Raw genomic sequence first — 22,658 nt, 5'->3', positions numbered from 1 at the left:
TGTGAAGATGTTTTATCCCAAGGGAAATAGCCATGTCAATCCCAAGTGATAGAGCTTGACATTCAGCAAAGTTGTTTGACTGAGACCCAGGGGCATGACATTGAGCCGATATTAAAACTGCATTATGATCCAGAATAGCCATACCAGCCCCTACCATACCCGGCCGGGTTCCCCCTGGAAGCACCATCAAAGTGGAGTTTATAATGACTCGGAGGAGGAGGAACCCAGGTAGCCATAATTCTCTTATTTTTAAAAGCCATACCCTTTGAAACTGACCCATGGGAGGGAATAATAGACAGAGATTTCCATGTTCTTGTGATCATGCCATCCCAATGGGAGAAGGATGCCAAATGATCTAAATTCTTATGAATATATGACAAGGCTAGCTCCGAGATAGAAGCCTCTATCTTAACTAATATATCCGAGAGCGACGTGGATGATTTTTTGAAGATCCTATTATTTCTCTCTAACCATATTTTCCAAACAATGATCGATGGAGCTATGATCCAAAGACATGCATAAAAAGAATAAGGGAACAAAAGAGGCCAAGCTCTGAAGTGTGAGAGGAGGTCCCCACTAGTAACAAAAGAGAGGCCTAACTTCTCGAAGAACCAATTCTAACATCCTGAAGAAAAAGATGAGATGACGATTCCAATTTTTGATTACATAAAACACAAGGGAAGACAACAGATAAGCCCATCCTATCCAATCTCATCCCAGTAAGAACCCTGTCTTGCATAGCAAGCCATGTAAAGGCTCCAGCCTTTGGCAGACATGCAGGATGCCAAAATAATTTGTAAGGCCAAGAAGAGAGATCCTTGACCGTCATAAGGGAATTATATCCATCTTTCACTGAATACTTTCCAGTAGAGTTCTTGGTCCAAATCAGCTCATCATCAAGCTCAGACAAGATGATTATTCTGTTTCTAAGAGTAGAATAAAAATCTGCTTTAAGACTAGGACTAATAGGAAGAAAATCAATCGACTTCCACTGCGCCATCACCATATTGCCATCATGAACTACAGTGAAATAGTCTGATAAGTAGGCCCCCCATTTATCCAAAAGAATAGATTTCAAGGGTGACCAATCCCTAATAGAATCCATAGGACAATGCCCATTCCAAGTATCATCCCAAAATCTAACTTTCAGACCATTATGCATAATCCAAGAAAGATGTAGCAACAAGACTCTTCTACATTTTCCCATGAAATTCCAAATGGCCGACCCCTTAGGTAGAGACTCAACTCAAAATATAGACTCCCTAACACCATTAGAAAGATACTTGGTGAACATGATTCTAGCCCAAAGGGAGGCTAGATTATCATATAATTTCCACACTGATTTGGCCCCCAGTGCCAAATTTTGATTTTCCAAGCTATGAATTCCAGATCCCCCAAGTTCTTTAGGAAGACGAACCTTATCCCAAGTTAATAGAGGGATCCTAGATTTCCCATCCCTGTTGTTGTTCCAAAGAAAAGACCTCAGTGTATCCTGTAAACTGACAACAACTTCCTTTGGAGCTTTGAGAATTGACATTAAGTAAGTTGGCACCGCATTCAAGACTGACTTAATCAACACAATTTTCCCCGCCATGGTAAGCCATTTGTGGTTCCATGCCAAAATTTTCTTAGACACCCCTGAAACTATTTTATCCCAAAAACTAACCTTAACCTTGTTAGCAAAAAAAGGAACACCTAAATAAGTATAGGGAAGAACCCCAAGTTGGAATCCCCAAAACTTTTGAAGCTTATCCCGGAGCAGAGAATGAGTATTTAAGAATAAAACCTTAGATTTTTCAACGTTGACTTTCTGACTCGAAAAAGCTACATAATCCCTAATCACTTGATCAATAGCCCGAGCCTCCTTCAAGGATGCACAACCAAATAGAAGGGTGTCATCAGCAAAAAGACAATGAGAGATCCTCTGATCAAAATTTTGAATTTTAATGCCCTTCCATGAACCACTCTCACGAGCTGAGCCAATTGCTCGACTCAGACCTTCAGCTAGGAGAATAAATAAAAAGGGTGAGATCAGATCCCCTTGCCTTAAACCCCTAGAGGAGTGAAAGAAACCACAGGGGGATCCATTAATAAGAACTGAGAATCTTGCCGAGGAAATGCAAGCCATAATCCATTTTATCTAGGCCAGGGAGAAACCCAACCTTGACATGACAATTTTTAATGCTTTCCACTCAACCCTATCATAGGCTTTCATCATGTCTAACTTAAGAATCATTGCAGGAGATTTCTAGACAAAAATCGAATGTAGGACCTCATGTGCAACTATAGCCCCTTCAGAAGTTTCTCTATGAGGGACAAAACCTCCTTGCTCAAGGGAAATTATTCTTGGTAATAACTAAGCCAGCCCCATTGCAATTACTTTAGAGAATATCTTATAAATGGTGTTACATAAAGCTATAGGACTGAAATTTGTGAAGGTTTTAGGATCATCCTTTTTAGGTAAAATGACAATCAAGGTAGTGTTAATTTCTTTGAGGATAGACCTATTCCTCCTAGCTTCCTCTAAAGCCAAAAGGACATCCCGACTGATGAACTCCCAACATTTTTGAAAAAAAAAAGGAGTGAAACCATCAGGCCCAGGAGCCTTGTCCGAATTCATAGCGAAGACAGCCCCCCGAACTTCTTCTATTGAAAACGGTACCATTAACATTCTATTATCCTCAGGAGAGACCAGAGAAGGAATAAGAGATGAGATATTGTTTGAATCCTCAATATTTTTAGAAGAAAGAAGATTCTTAAAAAACTTAACCGCTTCCTTAGAAATATCCTCATCCTCAGAAAGGATATTCCCCTGGCAATCCTGAATACAAGAGACCCTATTCCTAGCCCTTTTCAATTTAGTGCTAGCATGAAATTTTTTTGTATTCTTATCACCATCTGCTAGCCAAAGCTCCTGAGATTTTTGTCTCCAATACACTTCCTCTCTAGCCAAGATTTCTTCTAGTTCACTCTTAAGAGACCTGAGTTCATCCAGCACCTTAGAGCCCAAACCATGTAGCAAGACATGCCTATTTAGGACCTCTAACATGTCTAACACCCTCTATTTTTCTGAAAAAATATTCTTGAAGTGAAGGGAGTTCCAACTCCTAATATTTTTTTTTTAAGAAAGTAATCTTCTTAACCAATTGAAACATTCTGGAACCCCTACAGAAAGGAGCCTCTCTCCACCATTTTCTCAGGAGGGGAAGAAAAGAAGGATCCCTAAACCACATTGGCTCGAATTTAAAAGGAAGCTTATGACCAAGTTTGTCCCATACAATTGTCAGAGAGACCGGGAAATGATCTGATCCAGCCATGGGGAGAATGGAAGAAACAAACTCAATGTCTGAATCAAACCAATTTTTTGAGAGTAAAAATCTATCCAATCTTTCCGCAATCTGAGAAATTTTTTTCCTCATATTTGTCCATGTGAATAGACCATTATTGGGCTTGCAATCAATAAGGGACATGTCAACAATGAATGCATTAAAATCATCCATGGATTTCTTATTTGGGTAAATCCCCCCTGATTTCTCACTTAAATTCAAAACTGCATTAAAATCTCCCCCAAACAGGATAAAAGAATTCCTAAGGGGGGAAGACACCCTAATGAGTTCTTGCCACAACCTATATTTAGCCAAAATACCTGAGGGGGCATAAATGTTGAACACGCATACTTTAAAACTTGAGGCTCTGAAAGAGACTAATGACAACATCCAGCTAGGCTTAGATGCGACCAATTTTACATCAACTACAAAATCATTCCATAACAGAGCCAGACCTCCCGAAGCCCCAACAGCAAGACAAGAAAAAAACTTCCATTTTTTCCAAGAAGAAAATAAAAATTTTGAGTTTTTCGACGAAAGTTTAGTTTCCTAAAGTAACCCTAAGTCCCACTTAACCAAATCTAACTGAGACTTGATCAAGCGTCTCTTGCTAGGGGCATTTAAGCCCCTAACATTCCATGATATAATCTTCATTGGATTCGAGGGGAGGTCGACACTCCCCTCTTTTCACTAATGGGAGAAGAACATTTCTCCCCAAATTTTTTGTGTAAGCTTCTCTTGACCAAAGTGGATCTAGTAACCGGAGGGCTAATAACATACCTTTTTTAAGACTTGAGTGACCCACTACCTTTTCCATTCCCAAAATTCAAGATGGCCACCTTCTTGAAACCAGGAGAGGCTGATAGAACTTGTTGAACACCTGCATCAATTTCCAACTATGTTTTTTGACTCTTTGGAGGTCTACCCCTTCCAAGAGACACTATAGTGTTAGGGAAATTCAGCTGAACTTGAGCAATAGAAGATTTAATGGGCATTTTCACCGGAGATGAGCAATGCAACAGGGTCACATTCTGAAGAACAACTCTATTTGGATCATCCTAAGAGGAGATAATAGGGGCCTCAGAGGGATTTGAGGAAGGAGAGACAGACAAACTCTTATGAATTAAATCTAGATCATTCCCAATAGAGCATACTACCTTTTCCGAGACCTCATCTTTCGCAAAGTCCTTATTAGATTTAAGCAACTGTTCAACTAGCTAAGCCGTGTGATCATCTGGAAGAATATGCAGAGATTGAGGTTTAGTACTATCCCTAGGAGGCTCATTATGTAGTAACTCTTTAACTTGTTTAATTAAAGCATCATCATCATGATTAACAGTGCTAGGCCCAACCAGCGCAATTACCTCGGTTGCAGTAATAGGATCAGACGATCGATCTAAAACATTAATGTCCTCAACCCTTACACTACTATCCAACCCCCCCTCCTTAAGAGAACAAACAAAAGACTCATGTAATGAAGGAAGAGCCGACTATTTACCCACATTCCCCATACCCTGAGATGAGATGCTCACCTCATTTGTAGAAATGACAGTGTCAGTTTTACTATTAGGGAGAACAATACTGTTAAGTCCCTCCTTGAGATATCAGACAGATCCAGTTAATCCCTGAGGAGATTCTTTGGCAAGATTATTGTGATTTATTTGGGCAACATTGTTTAGGTCTTCCTTGCCATGACAAATAGACCCTACCAAGACCTAAGAAGAGTCTTTGAGTGGAGCAGGAGTAAAAGAAATATTTCGATCAACCTCATTGTTTATCCCAGTTTTTACATTTCAGAAGTCAAAAAACAAAGGAGCATCCACAATTATCAGATTTTGAACTAGGTCATCCTTCATTTTCATAATAGGTTGCTTCCAAATGCCTTCATTTGACTTGATATTACAAGAAATTGGGCATACAGATGTCGGGGAAATCAGAACACATATTTTTACCAGAACCTTCCCTTCCTCAAGAACCGATTTAGATGTTAGAAAACAACCAAAATTATCCCCTATTGATTTCAGCACCTCCAGATCCATAAATTCAAAATGAGGTTGAGGCAAGCCAAACCAAACTGAAAGAGAGTTAGGTTTGACCCATTCTGGTACAAAGAATGGTTTCCAAACATAAACCCTAACTAAAATGTTACCAAACCAATGGAATGAGCTTTTAAGAACATCATCCTTGCAATGGGGGGTTTCAAAAACCAAGACACAAGAATTGGAGGACAACAACTGAAAACAAACCAAAGTAGGCCAACGTTTGCGTAATTTAGAATGTAATTTGGATAAGCTGGTCGGAAGACCCTAGATTTCCCCTAAAATAGCCACATAATGCAACTTGGAAGCCCTATCGGCTACAATAGAACCAAAAAAATCAAAACAAGGTCGAGGAAACCAAACCTCCTTCGAAGGAACAGAGTGATCCTTGTTACCAGTTTCCACATGCTCTTTACTGCTTGAGTTTCCCGCATCATTAACATTAACAGACACATTCGTATCCATTGTTTAGCAGGCTCAGATACCCTAGTGCCACAAGCTCCATTTGGCTGTTTAATAAAACCTGATGCCCTAGACACCGCTGGGATTCCCATGGCTACCATTTCAATGAATGAGTGATGAATAGATAATGCTTTCCCACCCCTGTTTCCACTTCGTCCATTCAATCCTTGCCTATTAGGGCTACCCCTTCCACGCCACGGAACCCTTTTGAAAAAACCCTGAAAATATTTCGATACCGGTCAAAACTCTCTGCGATGCCTTCGTAGAAACGGAGCCCTATCCACCCAACGGCCTTTGGAGAACACCCACTGCGACACGTGTGGCGGGTCATCCCAACCAACATCTGCCTATGCGCCAAATCGTCGATCGCTGTTAACCTGCAGAGCCATTTTTGTGTCAACAGATTATATTAATCAAACCACTTTATAACCTTTAACCGGAGTACATAAACATTGAATATTAGAATAACAAAAATAGATATCGGTAAGCAACAAAACTTAAGAATGAAATAGAGAATTAACACAATGCAACCATACCACATAACACTATGATTTGTACGTGGAAAACCTGGTAAAGGGAAACATGACGGTGGGAATCCTACCCACAATCAGATGATACTTCTGCAGAAAGTATGTGATACAATAAGGGGCCTACACATGCAGGAAGACACACTGCCTAGAGCGTACTGCTCATTACAAAGGAGTCTCACTGACTACAGAGAGGTTATAACCACCTCAAGATAATTGGACAACAATACAGAAGAATGAATTGCTAATGATAGCATCTACCATGCCTGATTTGTAGTACCCCTACCCTAGTCAGCTTTGTAAAACCGGTTTGACCTTGGTTGCTTTTTATGTGGCAATCTTGAATGGTTACCATGAGGTAATGTTGTATTCAGATATTATGATTATTGTGCGTATCTGTTAATGTGCTTTCACATCAATTCTTATGTAAGTTTAAATTGTCCTCTTGATTCTTGTTATTAATCTCGAGCTAACATCTTCATTATATATATATATATATATATATATATATCTGTGTGTGTGTGTGTGTGTGTGTGTATGCTTGTGTGACTCTTGGTTGCAGGAGATTGTAGGTACAGTACCGCCTAGGTGCGAGGTTCATCTTCACCTGGATTCACAGGGTTGAGTATACCTCTTTCATCCTTAGAATTTGGGTTAGGTGGTCATAAAACCCTCAGTTTACCCTAGTCATTCTCAAGTGAGCGTCGCCTATGGCTTGTCAGTTTCTTTTTTTTCATTTGGGTATGCGGGTCGTGTAGTTTGTTGGCTTACTTGGTTTGCGTGCTTGGCGTGTGGTAAAACTAAGTATTTAATCCTAAGTAGTTATTTTGATATAATGTCTTCATTTATGCATTAGTAATTAAGAAACTAAAGTAAATAGGTTTCTTTTATATAATTATTCATTTATTTAAAAATTGCCCTATTCATGTTAGTAGCAAGTTTAATTTAATGGTTAATTTTAAACCATGAGTTTATTTAGTTATGCATTTTGAAAGAGAAGATTTAAATTATTCGAAATAAAAATAATTTAATCCCTTTTGTTTTTTTGGAATAGAAAGGTTAAAGTTTAATTATTTAAGAAAATCAATTTTGATTAGAAAAGTGAGTTTTATTCATATTTATTTTATATAGTGTGTAAGATTGATTTTGAGAATTTAATTTAATTAAAAATATTTTACCCATTAATATTGTGAAATGCAACTATTAGCTTTGTTAATTAAAAATTAAATGAGGGAGAAAAGCATTTCTTTTAATTAACTAAATTTATAATCTCAATGCATAAACAATTCAACTATGAGATAATTCCATAAACTTAATTAATTAATTAATTAAATTAAGTTGCAAGCTGCATGATATTAGAAATATATTTTTATTTAAATTTCAGTTAGATTAATTATATTTATTGTTCCTAGAATTTTAAATAAATAAATAAAAGAATAAATAAATAAATAAATAAATAAATAAATAAATAAATAAATAAATAAATAAATAAATAAATAAATAAATAAATAAAAAAAATAAAATTACTTTTATTCTAAATTTAGGTTTTTGAGAAAAAACTATTGAACCTAGAATTTTAGTTTAAATAGGGAATAGGTCTTTATTTTAGATACACAGAAAAAAGGTCAGGAATTTAGGTGAAGAAATTTATTGGAAGCTTATTGAAAAGATTAGGGCTCTTCTACAGATTTCTTCCAAGAAAGCTATACAAGGTTGGGTGGCTTCTTTGATTTGTTGATTTTTAAGAAAATAATTCTATTTTTCTCTGAATGGTGTGTGTGTAAATTATTTGTCAGATCCAAAACCCTCTTCTGGTTAATTTAGGTTTTGATTTAAAATTCTTGCCTGATGTTAATTTTCTAGTTAATAGGAGTAATTTAATTTTGAGAAAATTAGGGAAATTATTATGGAAAAATTATTCTCTCTTGTTGATTTGTTCCTGATAATCCTTTAAATAAATCTCTGTGAATTTAATTGATTTCTTTAGAAATAAATTTAATTGTGAATTAAATTTATTGGATTATCTTATTTAAAAAAAAAATGTAATTGGAATAAAATTCAGTGAATGAATTTAATTGAGTTGGGAATTTTATTTCTATGTAAATTCTGTCTCAAGGTTTTTTTTTATGAATCTGGAATTTATTTTCATGTTTTAAAAAAAATAAATAAAAAAATAAAATAAAATAATAATATGTAACTTTGGGTAGGGAGCTACCTACAGTAGCATCCGCTACTGCGGTAGTACACAGTACTACCGACGGTATCAATGCTACCAGCGGTAGTAGTGCTACCTACAATAGCAGTGCTACCGGCGGTAGCAACTGCTACCTACAGTAGCAGTGCTACCGTACGGTAATACTTACTACTGATGGTAGCAGTGCTACTGGCGGTAGCATGGGCTACCGTGCTAGGGCCAGCATGTTAATGTTTTTTTATATATATTATTATTCTTTTACCCCTGTGCATACTGTGACATGGCTATTTCGGGTTTCGTGCCTAGGGGTTGGGTAATTTATTTATGCTTTTGGCTATTTTAAGAAAAGATTGCCTATATTAGGATCTTATGTAAATGGTGTTTGTAGTCAAGCTTAATTTCATTGCAATTCTGGTTGAGTTGTCATTGTGTCCTATGTTGATATTTTTGTTTGGACGCCATCGTTCGGATGATTTGGGGTACCTGTTTATGTCTTCATTTTCTAGTTTGGTTGTTGCCTTGTGATGGTGTTTTAACTGGTCCTGTCTTTTATGCGGGCGTCGAGTGTTGATTTGTGGTTGACCATAGCGGATTAGGTCTCTAGTTAGAGTACTATCAGGCAGTGGACCTTGTATTAGCTTTTAATATGTTCAGTTGGATCTGTTTCTATATAGGGATCATTTATGTAATTATTGACCAATGTGGTCGGTTGTTTATTGGTATGATTCACCTTGATGGCAGGAATGTAAATGGTGTGAAACTTATGTACCCTTAACTTATTTAATTATCAGAGGGGTCTTTCAGTTGAGCAAACCCAGAGATGTAGCCCTCTAGGGGTGAACTCCGAGATCATTTTGGTGTTATGTGTTGCTTTTGTTCTTACGTTTCATGTTTTAGTGTTAGCATGTATGGATGGAATTTTGATAGAATGTGTAAGTGGATTGGATGAAATTAATTGTAAATGCATGTTTTCAGTCGTCTCTTAATGCAGTAATGTAGTTGATTTGCAGAATGAATTCTATAATTGTTAAGGAAATTAAGTATGCATGGAAAGATCTTGTTGGTTTATGATGAAATTCAAGTGTGTTATTAAATTGGATGTATGACTCAAATTTTAATGAAAAGTATGGACGAATGGTATGAATAAACATTAATGGATGAACTTTACCTTGTGATCTATATTTTGTCTTGCTGAAAGAAATTATCCTTGTTTAAGAATTTTCTCGTTATTAAGACAATCGGCTTATTGGATGAATTAGCGTAAGTTAAGTTAAATGTGGAATTAAGTAATCGCGTTGGGAAACTCTTTAGGTGTTAGTTGATGTCTTCCATTGTGTAATCTGTACTTTGATATCTTATTGTATCTTTATGTTGTCTTATTTAAAATTTTTTTTTATTGCACTCCATTCATGTGTTTTAGCTTTATCCCTTCGGGGTTTCCTGGCGGGGCATTACATGATTACAGTCCCGGTTAAGCTCAATACCAGAGGCCTTTGACCTCTTACATAAACCCAATTTGATCACCTATGATCGACTAGGTCTCCTTCACATATGATATTTCATTCCACGACCACGACACATGATCTACAATGAGATCTTACACCAATTTATACAAATCCTAAGGCCTAAACCAATTAGGTCAGCCACCTAAAAGATATTACAATAAGATCATCACATACATCTATATTACAATGATATGTTGTGTCGGTTTTAGACCAAAACAACATTAATCAATCCATAAATCATCCCAATAACATGTAGAGAACACCTTAACATGATTCTGGTCCATAATCTAGATAGTTACTAGACCTAATCGGGGTCCACCATGCCAAAGCGATGTCTTCAATCAGTCGAGGTATGATCAAGGATCACCTTCTGCATCCTGAATTCCATCTAGAAGCTACACCAACACCACTTGTGCATCCTGTCAAAGATTCTCAGTAAAATATCTACCGGTAAAACCTTAAACCCTTACCAGTAACACAAGTTCTTCTACCGGTAACCAAAACCTATTTGTCGGTAAGCAACCATAACAACTAGTGTTGACATCAATGCCAAAACATTAATGCAACACATAATAAATTCCTCCATATTTCCAACAATCTCGCCCTTTGGCATTGATGGCAACACTAGATGTGAAAAAGAAAACATCTCAGTACCAAGAAGTGCCAAACATTTCTCATAGAAGATATAACAATGAAAAACTAACAAAATCCCAACAACTCCCCCTGAGGAGTATAGTCCAATCTGAAACTGATCTGAATTTCTCTCATAAACATTATTTTTCACATATAACTCTCCCCCTTTGACATCATTGCCAAAGATATGACATAGATATCAAAATTATGTGAATCTCAAAGGTGACTACTCCCCCTGAGTATTAGCACCACTATATCAATCCAAAGCAAAGGATAAAGTTGATGATGCATACCAGACTGATGGTCTGCTCCATCAATTAAGTTTCTTCCAGAGGGATAGATACCCCTAACTTGTCTCTCAAATACTCAAATGATTCCTTAGACATCAATTTAGTGAATATATCTGCAATCTGTTCTTTAGTGTTCACATAAACCAATTTGAATTCCTTTTCTTCCACCTTGTCCTTCAGAAAGTTATACTTTATTGATATGTGCTTAGTCTTAGAGTGAAATACTGGATTCTTAGACATGTCAATAGCTGCAGAGTTATCACAATAGATAACTACCAGCTCACTACAATTTACCTTGATATCCTTCAACATTTGCTTCATCTACAAGAATTGAGTGCAATTAGTTGCTACTGCAACATATTCAGCTTTTGCAGTAGATAAAGAAATGCATGACTGTTTTTTGCTGATCCATGAAACCAATTTATTTCCAAGAAAGAAAGCTCCACCAGAAGTGCTCTTCCTATCATCAGTATCTCCTGTCCAATCTGAATTTGTATATGCACATAAAGTGAAGTTATCATATCTAGAATACCATAAGCCATATTCGGTTGTTCCTTGCAAATACCAGAATATCCTCTTTACAGTACATTCATGATTTTCTTTAGGATTACTTTGATATCTTGAAACAATACTTACTGCATTCATAATATACGGTCTAGTCCAAGTTAGATATAACAAGCCACCAATCATAGACTTATACCTTGTCTAATTTACCAGTGCAGATGTGTCTTTGATAGTTAATTTCTCACTTGCCACCATAGGAGTACTTACCAGTTTGGAATTATCCATACCAAACTTCTTCAACAATTTCCTTAGATACTTAGTTTGATAGATAAAAATGCCTTTGTCAGGTTGAGTAATCTGCAAACGTAAGAAAAATCTCATCTCACCAATCATGGACATTTCAAATTTATTCTTCATATTATTAGAGAGTTCCATGCACATTTTATCTTCACCTCCAAAAATGATATCATCAATAAATACTTCAATAATTAGAATATCATCATTAGTGATCTTGTAATATAAATTACTGTCAGCACTGCCTTTAGTAAAACCAAGTTTCAAAAGATATTTATCCAACCTTGCATACCAAGCTCTAGGAGCTTGTTTCAATCCATTTAATGCTTTCCTTAACCTACAAACCATATCTTTGTCATCTGTAAGTGAAAATACATTAGGCTGCTCAATGTATACCTCTTCCTCAAGTTCACCATTCAAAAATGCATATTTAACATCCATTTGATAGACCTTATAGTTCTTATAAGTTTCATAGGCAAGAAATAGTCTAACAACTTCAATTCTAGCTACAGGTGCAAACGTCTCACCATAATCAATTCCTTCCATTTGAGAATATCCTTTACAAACCAGTCTAGCCTTGTTTCTCACAACTTGACCATCCTCATTTAGTTTATTTCTAAGAACCCATTTAGTTCCAATAACATTCTTATTTTTAGGTTGGGAAACTAAAGTCCAAGTGTTATTCTTTTCTATCTGATCTAATTCATCTTCCATAGCCTTTAACCAATGTTTATCTTTACAAGCTTCAATAACAGATACTGGTTTAATTTGAGAAATAAGACACACCTCTTCATTTGCCAATATTCTTCTTTTCATAACTCCCTTGTTCCTATCTCCAATGATTTGATCTTCAGAATAATTTAATCTTACATACCTTGGTGTCTTCTGAACTTCAGGTTCACTGTTCTGATCATCAGTCATAGTTGAATTTTCTGATTGTATTGGTGTAACTGTCTCAGTGTCTTGTACTGGTTGAGGCATTGCTGATTTAGTTATGATCATTTCCACTGCCCGTTCCCTGTCATATGATATAGATTGATTTCTGTATTTCTCATCCACTTTCACATTTGCGCTCTCCACAATTTTCTACAATATTTTGTTATAACATCTATATGTTTTGCTTTGAATTGAATATCCAAGAAATATCCCTTCATCACATCTAGTATCAAACTTCCCAATTGAATCATCCCTTTTGATAAATATTTACTTCCAAAATTTTTGAAATATTTAACAATAGGTGTATGTCCAAACCATAATTCATAAGGAGTCTTATAGGTTTCACCTTTGATATGAACTTTGTTGAATGTGTAGACTATTGTACTCACTGCTTCTGTCCAGTAGATGTGAGGCAATTTGGCTTCCATCATCATGGATCTTGCTGCATCCAAAATGGTTCTATTCTTCCTTTCCACTACTCCATTTTGCTGAGGAGTCCGGGGTGCAGATAACTGTCTGCTAATCCTATTTGTCTTACAATAACTGTTAAATTCATGAGAAGTGAACTCACCACCTTGATATGATCTCAGACATTTGATTTTCAATCCAGTTTTTGTTTCCACCTTTTCTTCAAAGATCTTGAATTTCTCAAAGGTTTCAGACTTCTCCTTTAGAAAACTCACCCACATCATTCTAGAATAATCATCAATTATGAGCATGAAGTATCTATTACCTTGAAAGCTTCTAGTCCTTGCTGGACCACATAAGTTAGTATGAATCAAATCGAGCACATCATTAGATTTATCATGTATGCTCTTAAAAGAAGTTCTAACTTGCTTTCCCAATTGACATTCCTTACATACCAGATTATGAGGCTTTATAATCTTAGGTATATATCTAACTGCCTTTGTTGAATTGATATTAACAATACAATAAAAATTAACATGACACAACCTCTTATGCCATAACCAACTCTCATCAATATAGGAGTTGAGAAAATACAACACCACAGGAGCCCAAATAATCTTTGCAAGCTGAAAAACCTGTTACAAGGAGAAGCAATGAAGCAAATCATAGAAGGAAAGAATACATAGGAAAAATATGCTCCAAAATGTATTGTCAATAATAATCCTTCTTCATACAATGAAAAGAAAGAACCCAACCTTTAATAGGTCAAGAAACCCTAAAAGGGAAAACCTAGGTTTGCACATAATAATTAATTAAAACAATTAATTATATGCACCTAAAGTTAGCTTAAGTGTAAAAGAGATAAAGAGAACTTAAATAATTAAACAAATAATGTTTAATTAATCAAGTAAATACCCGAATACTCTAACACCCCGCCTTAAGCTAGACTTAGGGAGAAGCTAAAACCTAGAACAGCTACTGAAAGCAATAAAGATGGGTCTTGACAACAAGGCCTGATCAGGTACCCAAATACAATGAAATCTCTATGAACTGGAGAAATAGAGAAAACCACGTGGGAACAAAACTCTACTGCAAAAAGAGATGAAAAAGAATATCACTGAAGAATGAAGACCCTGCAAACTCTATCAAAGAATAACTATTGATCTAAAGAACATCCACTGAACTAGAACATGACCAGGTAGAGAAGACTGTAATTTGCATGAGTGCCCTCAAATGACACTACTCGAATCAGGAGGGAAACAAGGCAAAAACAACTAAAATCAAAGATACAGATGGCATGAGAAACCAAAGCTTGAAGAGTTGATCAATCGAACCATGGAAGCAGTAGAACCAATAGGATAAACCTCCCCATAATGCGGAAGTGGGAGAGGGACAGGAACACTGAAAAGGATAGCCAAAAACAACTGCATGACGAAGAACCAAGAATATCAAAGGTACTGAGACAAATCATCATGAGGTGAATGTCGTGGAAGGAACACTCACTTGACAAAGGAAGATAGCAAACAACAGGCAAGCATCAACCCCCTCATGGCACTTGATCAATAGTGCATGTACAACAAGACACAAGATATGCAAGATTCCAAGTAAACAATGCATGATGACACTTTATCTCAGTGCATTTGCATAAATACAAGCTACAATGATAAGAAGATTGGAAATAGAAACGAGAATCAAAACAGAGACACCCTACTCAGAAAAGAGATCCTAGGACCTGAAACAACCACTATATCCACCAGAGTGTTGAAAAGCAAAAAATTGAATAAAATATGTATAGATCAGAATCTAGAAAAAAAACTCATATTTCTGGAAAGTACACAACACAAGCTTTTCGAAAATATAAAGTTTTCAAAAAATGGAGGTCAGATGCTCATTCTACGTCTCCCGAAGTGCAAAAACTAGACCTCACTTTGACTAGAAAAAAACATAGTCAAATAGTAAAATTGAAAAAAATTACCAACACCATGAGGTCGGCCTCGGAACCAGCTTTTTGACGCCTATTCATTTTCAAAAAAATGACTCCGTATGTCCAAGTTAGGGCCAAAAAAGGGGTCTGGTGGCCAGTGGGAGGTATGGTGGCCAGGGAACGGTGCTCTGGTGGCGGCCTGGCGGAGCCCCGGTGGTGGGCGGTGGTCAGCTGAAAAAAAGGGTCGAGCGTAGGAGCCGAGTGGAGTGACGGTCGAGGAGCGGAGCGGCGGCCGAGCGTGGGCGGCGGGGCTAGGCTGGGCAGCGCGCGAGGACTGGGAGGTGCAGCAGCAGCGGGGCCGGGAAGCAGCGGCTGCAGGGAGACTGCCGTAGGTGGCGGTGGCTGGTGGGGGCCGCAACGGCGGCGAAGCTCGGAGGAGCATGGGCGGCCGGGGAGGCGGGGCTGCCTGGGAGCTGCATAGCCGGCAGGGGTCGGAGACCGGGCTGTCAGGGGCCGGAGACAACTACCGGGGGTCGGAGGGGCTGCCAGCGGGGGCCGCAGAGGCCGGACTAACAGGTCTGACAGGCCTATTAGTCCGGTACCCTGCGGTACCCACAAACTCCAATTTTTTTATTTTTAAAAACCCTATTTTTTTGATTTTTGATTCGCTTTTTGCCTTTTTTTAAGAAATTTTTTGTTAAAGGAAAATTTCGGCCTGCATGCTATAAAAAAGAAAAATATATATTTTTTAATTTTTTTCTCGATCTGCGTGCCAGGGCCGTACGACCTGGATCTGTGAAAAAATGCTCCCAGAGGCTCAGGAACCAAAATAGGTCAAATTTTATATGACCATAGGGGTTTTCGGGCCTTCTGAGCACAATGGTGAGGTCCGTTTATGCCCAAAGTGCTCAGAAAAAAGGTCAAACCCTAGGTACATATAAAATTCCTGAAACCCTAGATTTGTTTCCAAAGCAAAAATTCTCAAAACAAGAATAGGTAGCTGCAGATCTGAAGCTCTGATACCATATAGGAGTTGAGAAAATACAACACCACAGGAGCCCAAATAATCTCTACAAGCTGAAAAACTTGTTACAAGGAGAAGCAATGAAGCAAATCACAGAAGGAAAGAATACACAGGAAAAATATGCTCCAAAAGATGAGAGCTCAATAATATCCAAAATGTATTGTCAATAATAATCCTTCTTCATACAATGAAAAGAAAGAACTCAACCTTTAATAGGTCAAGAAACCCTAAAAGGGGAAACCTAGGTTTGCACATAATAATTAATTAAAACAATTAATTATATGCACCTAAAGTTAGCTTAAGTGTAAAAGAGATAAAGGGAACTTAAATAATTAAACAAATAATGTTTAATTAATTAAAAGTAAATACCCGAATACTCTAACAATCAATATGATCAATCAAACATGTCTTATTATCAATGTTCAAGTGAAATATATTACCTCCAGTCTGAGTATCAGTTGCAATCTCCAAACTAGTTTTGTTAATGATTTTTAATTTTCTATCTTTGAACTGAAGTTGGAATCCCTTATCCATCAATTGACCAACACTTAACATATTATGCTTTAAACCTTCTACATAATAGATATTATTAGTATTATGCTTTCCATCCAGAGAAATAGTACCTCTACCTTTGATCATACATGCTTTAACATCTCCAAATTTGACTTGACCATCATTGTATTCTTGCAGGGACAAAATTTATCTTTTATCTCCAGACATATGATGTGAGTATCCACTATCAATTACCCATTCATCCTTGTCTTCAACTTTTTATGCCAAGGCCTTTTCTTCATTCTTGATAGCCGGTTCTAGTTCATCTTCTTTTAAAGAATAGAACACCCATTCCTTTCCATTGCTGGATACACTAGCATAGTCTCCTGCCGGTTCATCCTTAGAGTCATCACTTACTCCTTCGTCATCTGCTATGTAGCATTGTTATTTTTTTGTTGAATCTATATTTATTTTGATTAGGCTTAAATGATTTCTTAACTCTTTCTTCAAATCTTGAATTCCTTTAGGACATCTAGATGCAAAATGACCAATCTTATTACATGCAAAACATTTAAAAGGTGCTTTTCCTTCATATTTACTTCCTGCCGGTCCTTTAGGCACTCTTCTAGAAAATAAGGCTTCAAGTTTCTCAAATTCTTCATCCTCTTTCTTCATATCTTCTAATTCTTTTTCATATAGGGCTTTCCAATCACTTTTATCGGTAGATGATGATGCATGAAAAGAAGGTTCAAACTTCGTAGCTCTAGAGGGTCCAAATTCTTCAAGCTCAAAAGCAGATAATTTCCCAATCAGAATGTCTCTATTAACTGAAGTGTTTGCCATTGTTCTCAACTCATTAATTGCAGTCGCCTTCATCTTGTAAGCCAGTGGTAGGGCTCTCAAGACTTTAGAAACTATTTCATCTTCACTCAAAGATCCTCCACAACATTAAATTCCCATGACAATCTCATTTACTCTGTCCATAAATGTAGCAATTCTTTCATTATCTTCCATCTTAAAGTTCTCATATCTTACCTGGTAACCATCAAGTTTAGCAATTTTTGACAGTAGGGTCACCTTCATTCAAAGTTTACAATTTATCCCACATAACCTTTGCAGATGATTTTTCAGTCAATCCCATGATTTGCTAATCAGTAAGTGCACATAGGAGGGCTTCTCTAGCTCTACAATCATTTTCAATATTCTTGTCCAAGTTTGTAGGAGCAGGATTGCTAGATGCTGGATCATAAGGTGTATATCCTTTCTTAGTGATCTCCCAAATATCCTTTCCAGGACATCTAAGATTACTCACCATTCAAATTTTCCATATCCCATGTTCCATCAAGCTTAGGGATTTCTCTTCTGAAAATAGTTGCCAGTGGATTTGAAGTATTAGTTGCCATAGGATCTACCTCAAATGGTTAAGCTTCTACAAAAGAGGACCAAAGCTCTAATACCAATTGTTAGGATAAATGGTAGACAACTGTGAGGGGGGGGGGGTGAATCAATTGTCAATAGATTATATTAATCAAACCACTTTATAACCTTTAACTAGAGCACATAAACATTGAATACTAGAATAGCAGAAATAGATACTGGTAAGCAACAAAACTTAAGAATGAAACAGAGAATTAAAACAATGCAACCATAACACATAACACCATGAATTGTATGTGGAAACTTGGTAAAGGGAAAAACCATAGTGGGAAGCCTACCCACATTCAGATGATACTTCTGCAGAAAGTATGTGATGCAATAAGGGGCCTACACACGCAGGAAGGCACACTGCCTAGAGTGTATTGCTCATTACAAAGGAGTTTCACTGATTACATAGAGGTTATAACCACCTTAAGATAATAGGAAAACAATCCAGAAGAATGAACTGCTAGTGATAGCATCTATCATGCCTGATTACAGTTCCGGTTAAGCTCAATACTGGAGGCCTTTGACCTCTTACATAAACCCAATTCGATAACCTATGATCGACCATATCTCCTTCGCATATGATATTTCATTCCACAACCACGAGACATGATCTACAATGATATCTTACACCAATTTATACAAACCCTAAGGCCTAAACCAATTAGGTTGGCCACCTAAAAGATATTACAATAATATCATTACATACATCCATATTACAATGATATGCCATGTCGGTTTTAGACCAAAAGAACATTAACCAATCCATAAATCATCCCAGTAACGTGTAGAGAACATGTTAACATGATATCAGTCCATAGCCTAGATAGGTACTGGACCTAATTTGGGTCCACCACATCAAAGAGATATCTTCAATCAGTCAAGGCATGATCAAGGATCACCTTCTGCATCCTGAATTCCATCTAGAAGCCACACCAACACCACTTGTGCATCCTGTCAAAGATTCTCAGTAAAAGCTCTGTCGGTAAAACCTTAAACCCTTACCGGTAACACAAGTTCTTCTACTGGTAACCAAAACCTGTCTGCCGGTAACCAACCATAACAACTAGTGTTGACATCAATGACAAAACATTAATGTAACACATAATCAATTCCTCTATATTGCCAACATCACATGTTGGCATTTTTGATGATTATGTTGTGATTGTCATTGATGGACACACACTTGCTATGAGATCACTTTTTGTATGTATGACTTATGCTCAACCGGTATTTATTTCAAACTAGCAATATGTTATAGTCTTTAGACTATCAGTGTCTTACAGAAAGTGTTTACCAATCTCAAGTGGCATGAGGACCTCAAGCGGTTCGAGGATCTCAAGCGGAACGAAGCAAAGGAACTAGAAGCGACAGTTATCATTTTCCTAGTATTCATTTTTGTCAACCGGTAATCTGTTTAATAATTAAATCAATGTTACTCTGAGTTACCAACTGGAAATCAATAAAGTTGTATAAACTGGTAATACTCTGTGATGAGTTACCAACCGGTATATCTTTGTGATTAGTTACCATCCACCGACACTTTGACGGTGATTTTGTGTCGTGTTACCAAATGTGTCTAGATACAATGAACCTAGGAACTTGCAATGTAATCCTATTGGACCAACATGAAATCGGATTCCTTTTATTTACATCATGTCTAGGGTTTTAGTATATGTGTATAGCTGTTAGGGTTTGTGGTGGTTGATGAGTTCTTGTATGTGTGATCTTAACAGAAAAGATCAAGTCCGTGTGCTATAATAGTGTGGATTTATTGAAGACTGAAGTAATGCTGAAATGCATTAGCAATGAGCTATCATGGATCTAACAAAGTAGATTGTGCTATTTGCTAGATAATTCACTTGTTGATTACTCACATCTTTGACAAGTTAGAAACCCTTAACCGGGTAGGCCCAGAAAAGCCTTTGTAAATCCTTTAACAAGGTGATTCACATCTGTGGATCTAAAATCCTCTCACAAGGTAGTCTTTAATTAGACTTATCTCCTAATAGAGATTGAGATTCCTAATAGGATATGTTCTAGTAAAGAACATTATATGACCTTAACCGGTCTGACCTTAACTGGTCTGGTTACTATTTTGTAGATAGTTACTTGTGAGTTTCATCTCACCGTGGTTTTTCCCATTTGGGTTTCCACGTTAAAATATCTTGTGTTATGGTGATTGTACTTCTGTGGGTGAATGCCTTACTTGCTGTTTGGTTTGCATTTGTGTTAACCGGTTTGTTAGTTAAACTGTTATACTTGTTTATTGCTAGACTGATAAAGTGTTTGAGTTTAGTAATTTTTGGTATACTAATTCACCCCCCCTCTTAGTATTCATCAATTGGTATTAGAGCCAACCTTTCTATAAGTCTAACCACTTGGAAAGAGATATGGGGGAATACACTGTGAGGGAACTTACTTATTGGCTCACTCAGACTGAGCAAGCCTATGATGAACTTAAATTCGAATATAAGGCCTCTCAGGAAAAAAGAAGAGAGCATGCTGAAAAACTGATGGAGCTAACTAAAAACAGTTCTTCTGATGAAGTGGACATGGAAGCCCTAGTTCAAGAAGTTGAAAAACTAAATGAGTCCAATGCCAATCTAAGAAGGGAACTTGAAGGACTAACTATCAGAATGTGTCAAGAGCTTGAGAACCGGAGGAAAGCTAAAGCTCTGGTAAAAGAAAAAGATCATGAGATCTCCAAGCTGAAGCAAGAGATCAGTGCACTTATTGCTCATCTTCATGAAAATAAAATGGAAAAGGAAGAAATGCAACGTGAACTACACATGGTTGTTTCTGAGAATGCAACCTTGAAGGAATCCAATGTTGCTATTACCAAAGAACTTACTGAGTCAAAGGAAATACTTGCCAAATTCAATAAGAGCACTGTCAAGCTAGAGAAGAAGCTTGAATCAGCTAAACCGGTAAAGAATACCAATGGACTTGGTTTCTCTGAATACGAGGAAGGTGAGACATCTGGAATGTATGTAGAGGTAAGGCTTACAACAAATTTCCTTATTTTCTAAATGATAAGCCTAGACCCAATAGATTCAATGGTAATCGTTATGCATGCAACAAGTTTGGGCATAGAGCATTTGAATGCAGGTCTATCATGCACAACACCAGAAGGTATCCTCAAAGGAGTAAAGGAGCTTTTTCTGAACCCTTTGAGAATCAGAACCCAAACCGGTTTAATACCTATAATTATCAGTCAGGAAGCAATGGCTATCAAGGGGCAACTGGATGGAGAGAAACCTATTTGATCTATCATGGTAATGGTTACATTGCCACAACATGCAGAAGGAAGAATGGAAACATGAACAATGGACCTTGGAGAGCACCTGGAATGATTTGCTATCATTGCAAAAAACCGGGTCATACAACAAGATTTTGCAGAACAAGAAAGAATATATCAGATGATATACCGGTAACTCCAAAAGGAAAGATAGATGTTGAAACCGTTCAAGCAGATATGAAGAAAATCTAGAAGAAGAAGCCATAAGAAGTTCTTTAAGAAGAACCGGTTTCTGCACCTAGTGTGGAAGTCACTGAACCGACAAACTAAGCATCAGAAAAGATTAGGGGGAGCAAACGGTGAAATATCTCGAACCCCCAGTTTACACTGGTAAAAGACCTTAACCGGTAAGTGATACCTGTCAATTGACAGAAGACCGTAAATGATAAAAGGCAAATTAGGGTTTATGCCCTAATAGTGGAGCATTTATTATGGTAGGTGGAGAACTTGTTTAAAAGGATTTTTCAAGTCATTTTTCACTTATCAGTTCTCGAGCGAAGAAGTTTTTAAGCACTGAGCGATGAAAAGCGATTTGGATTGCGATTCGAAGAATCTTCAAAACCTTGAAGAAGAATCATAAGAGAATATCAATCGGTCAAGTGTAGAACACAAAGCGGTATTTCAACAACCGAAGGAGTGTGTGGCGAAGTGTAATTTGCAAGCCCTAAATTTCAAATTACAAAGGTATTTCTCAAATTTCTTTGTTTATCATGGCTTCTGCATCACACTCTAGCCCTAGTGCACCCGTTGATCCAGTAGACTTCATTCAACAGAAGGCAAAATACAATGCCCTATCTCAAATACCCGCTGGTGTTATAGTGGAGGAAGGCATTTCCAATTATATTGACTATAAAATTGAAGACTTAGGATCTCTTGTAATCCATTCCCAGTTGAGTTTGTTCTGCGGGAAGGACAAGAAGATTAAACTAGAATTTAGCATCCTAGAAAAGAAGAAGCTTCAAAATGCAGTCTATTTGCTTGAAGAGTTTTTAGATGATCACATCCACATCATTCTGAGCAGAGTGCCCAGTGATAAAATGTACTTAGAGTGGACACATGACATCACACTGGAAGTGATTCATGCTGTCATCAGTTTCCATAATGTCAGTGAAGTGCCAACCCTAAGGAAGATCAGTAAGACAGAAATGACCAAGCTCACCAGTTCTGTGAGTGACCAACGAGGAATGACCATCAATCCCATCAAGGACAATCTGGTCAAATATGCCTGCATGGTAATAGGTTACCAGACATTTTATGCTAGCAGGATCAACTCTGTCTCTGCTGCAATGGTAAATGCTGCCTACCCGATGATCATGGAAGATGCATCATTTGACTTATGCACCTGTATGCAAAGGAAACTTGTGGTGAACCTAAAGT

The 22,658-nt window shown here is 37.2% G+C and overlaps 1 protein-coding gene across 1 annotated transcript; it reads right to left on the bottom strand.

Annotated features, from left to right (window-relative positions):
- Positions 1 to 595: 595 nt before the first annotated feature.
- LOC131859059 (uncharacterized) lies at positions 596 to 1,000 on the bottom strand. The gene has a single exon (XM_059212581.1). It carries the CDS (start codon positions 998 to 1,000, stop codon positions 596 to 598), a length of 405 nt encoding a protein of 134 aa, XP_059068564.1.
- Between the last annotated feature and the right edge of the window lie 21,658 nt (positions 1,001 to 22,658).

The sequence above is a fragment of the Cryptomeria japonica genome, chromosome 2 (assembly GCF_030272615.1).
Source record: "Cryptomeria japonica chromosome 2, Sugi_1.0, whole genome shotgun sequence".
NCBI lineage: Eukaryota > Viridiplantae > Streptophyta > Pinopsida > Cupressales > Cupressaceae > Cryptomeria > Cryptomeria japonica.
This window is presented reverse-complemented; position numbering and strand designations above follow the sequence as displayed.

Excerpts from the sequence above, each read along its gene's own strand:
- LOC131859059 (XM_059212581.1), bottom strand. The coding sequence starts at position 1,000 with ATGGCGCAGTGGAAGTCGATTGATTTTCTTCCTATTAGTCCTAGTCTT.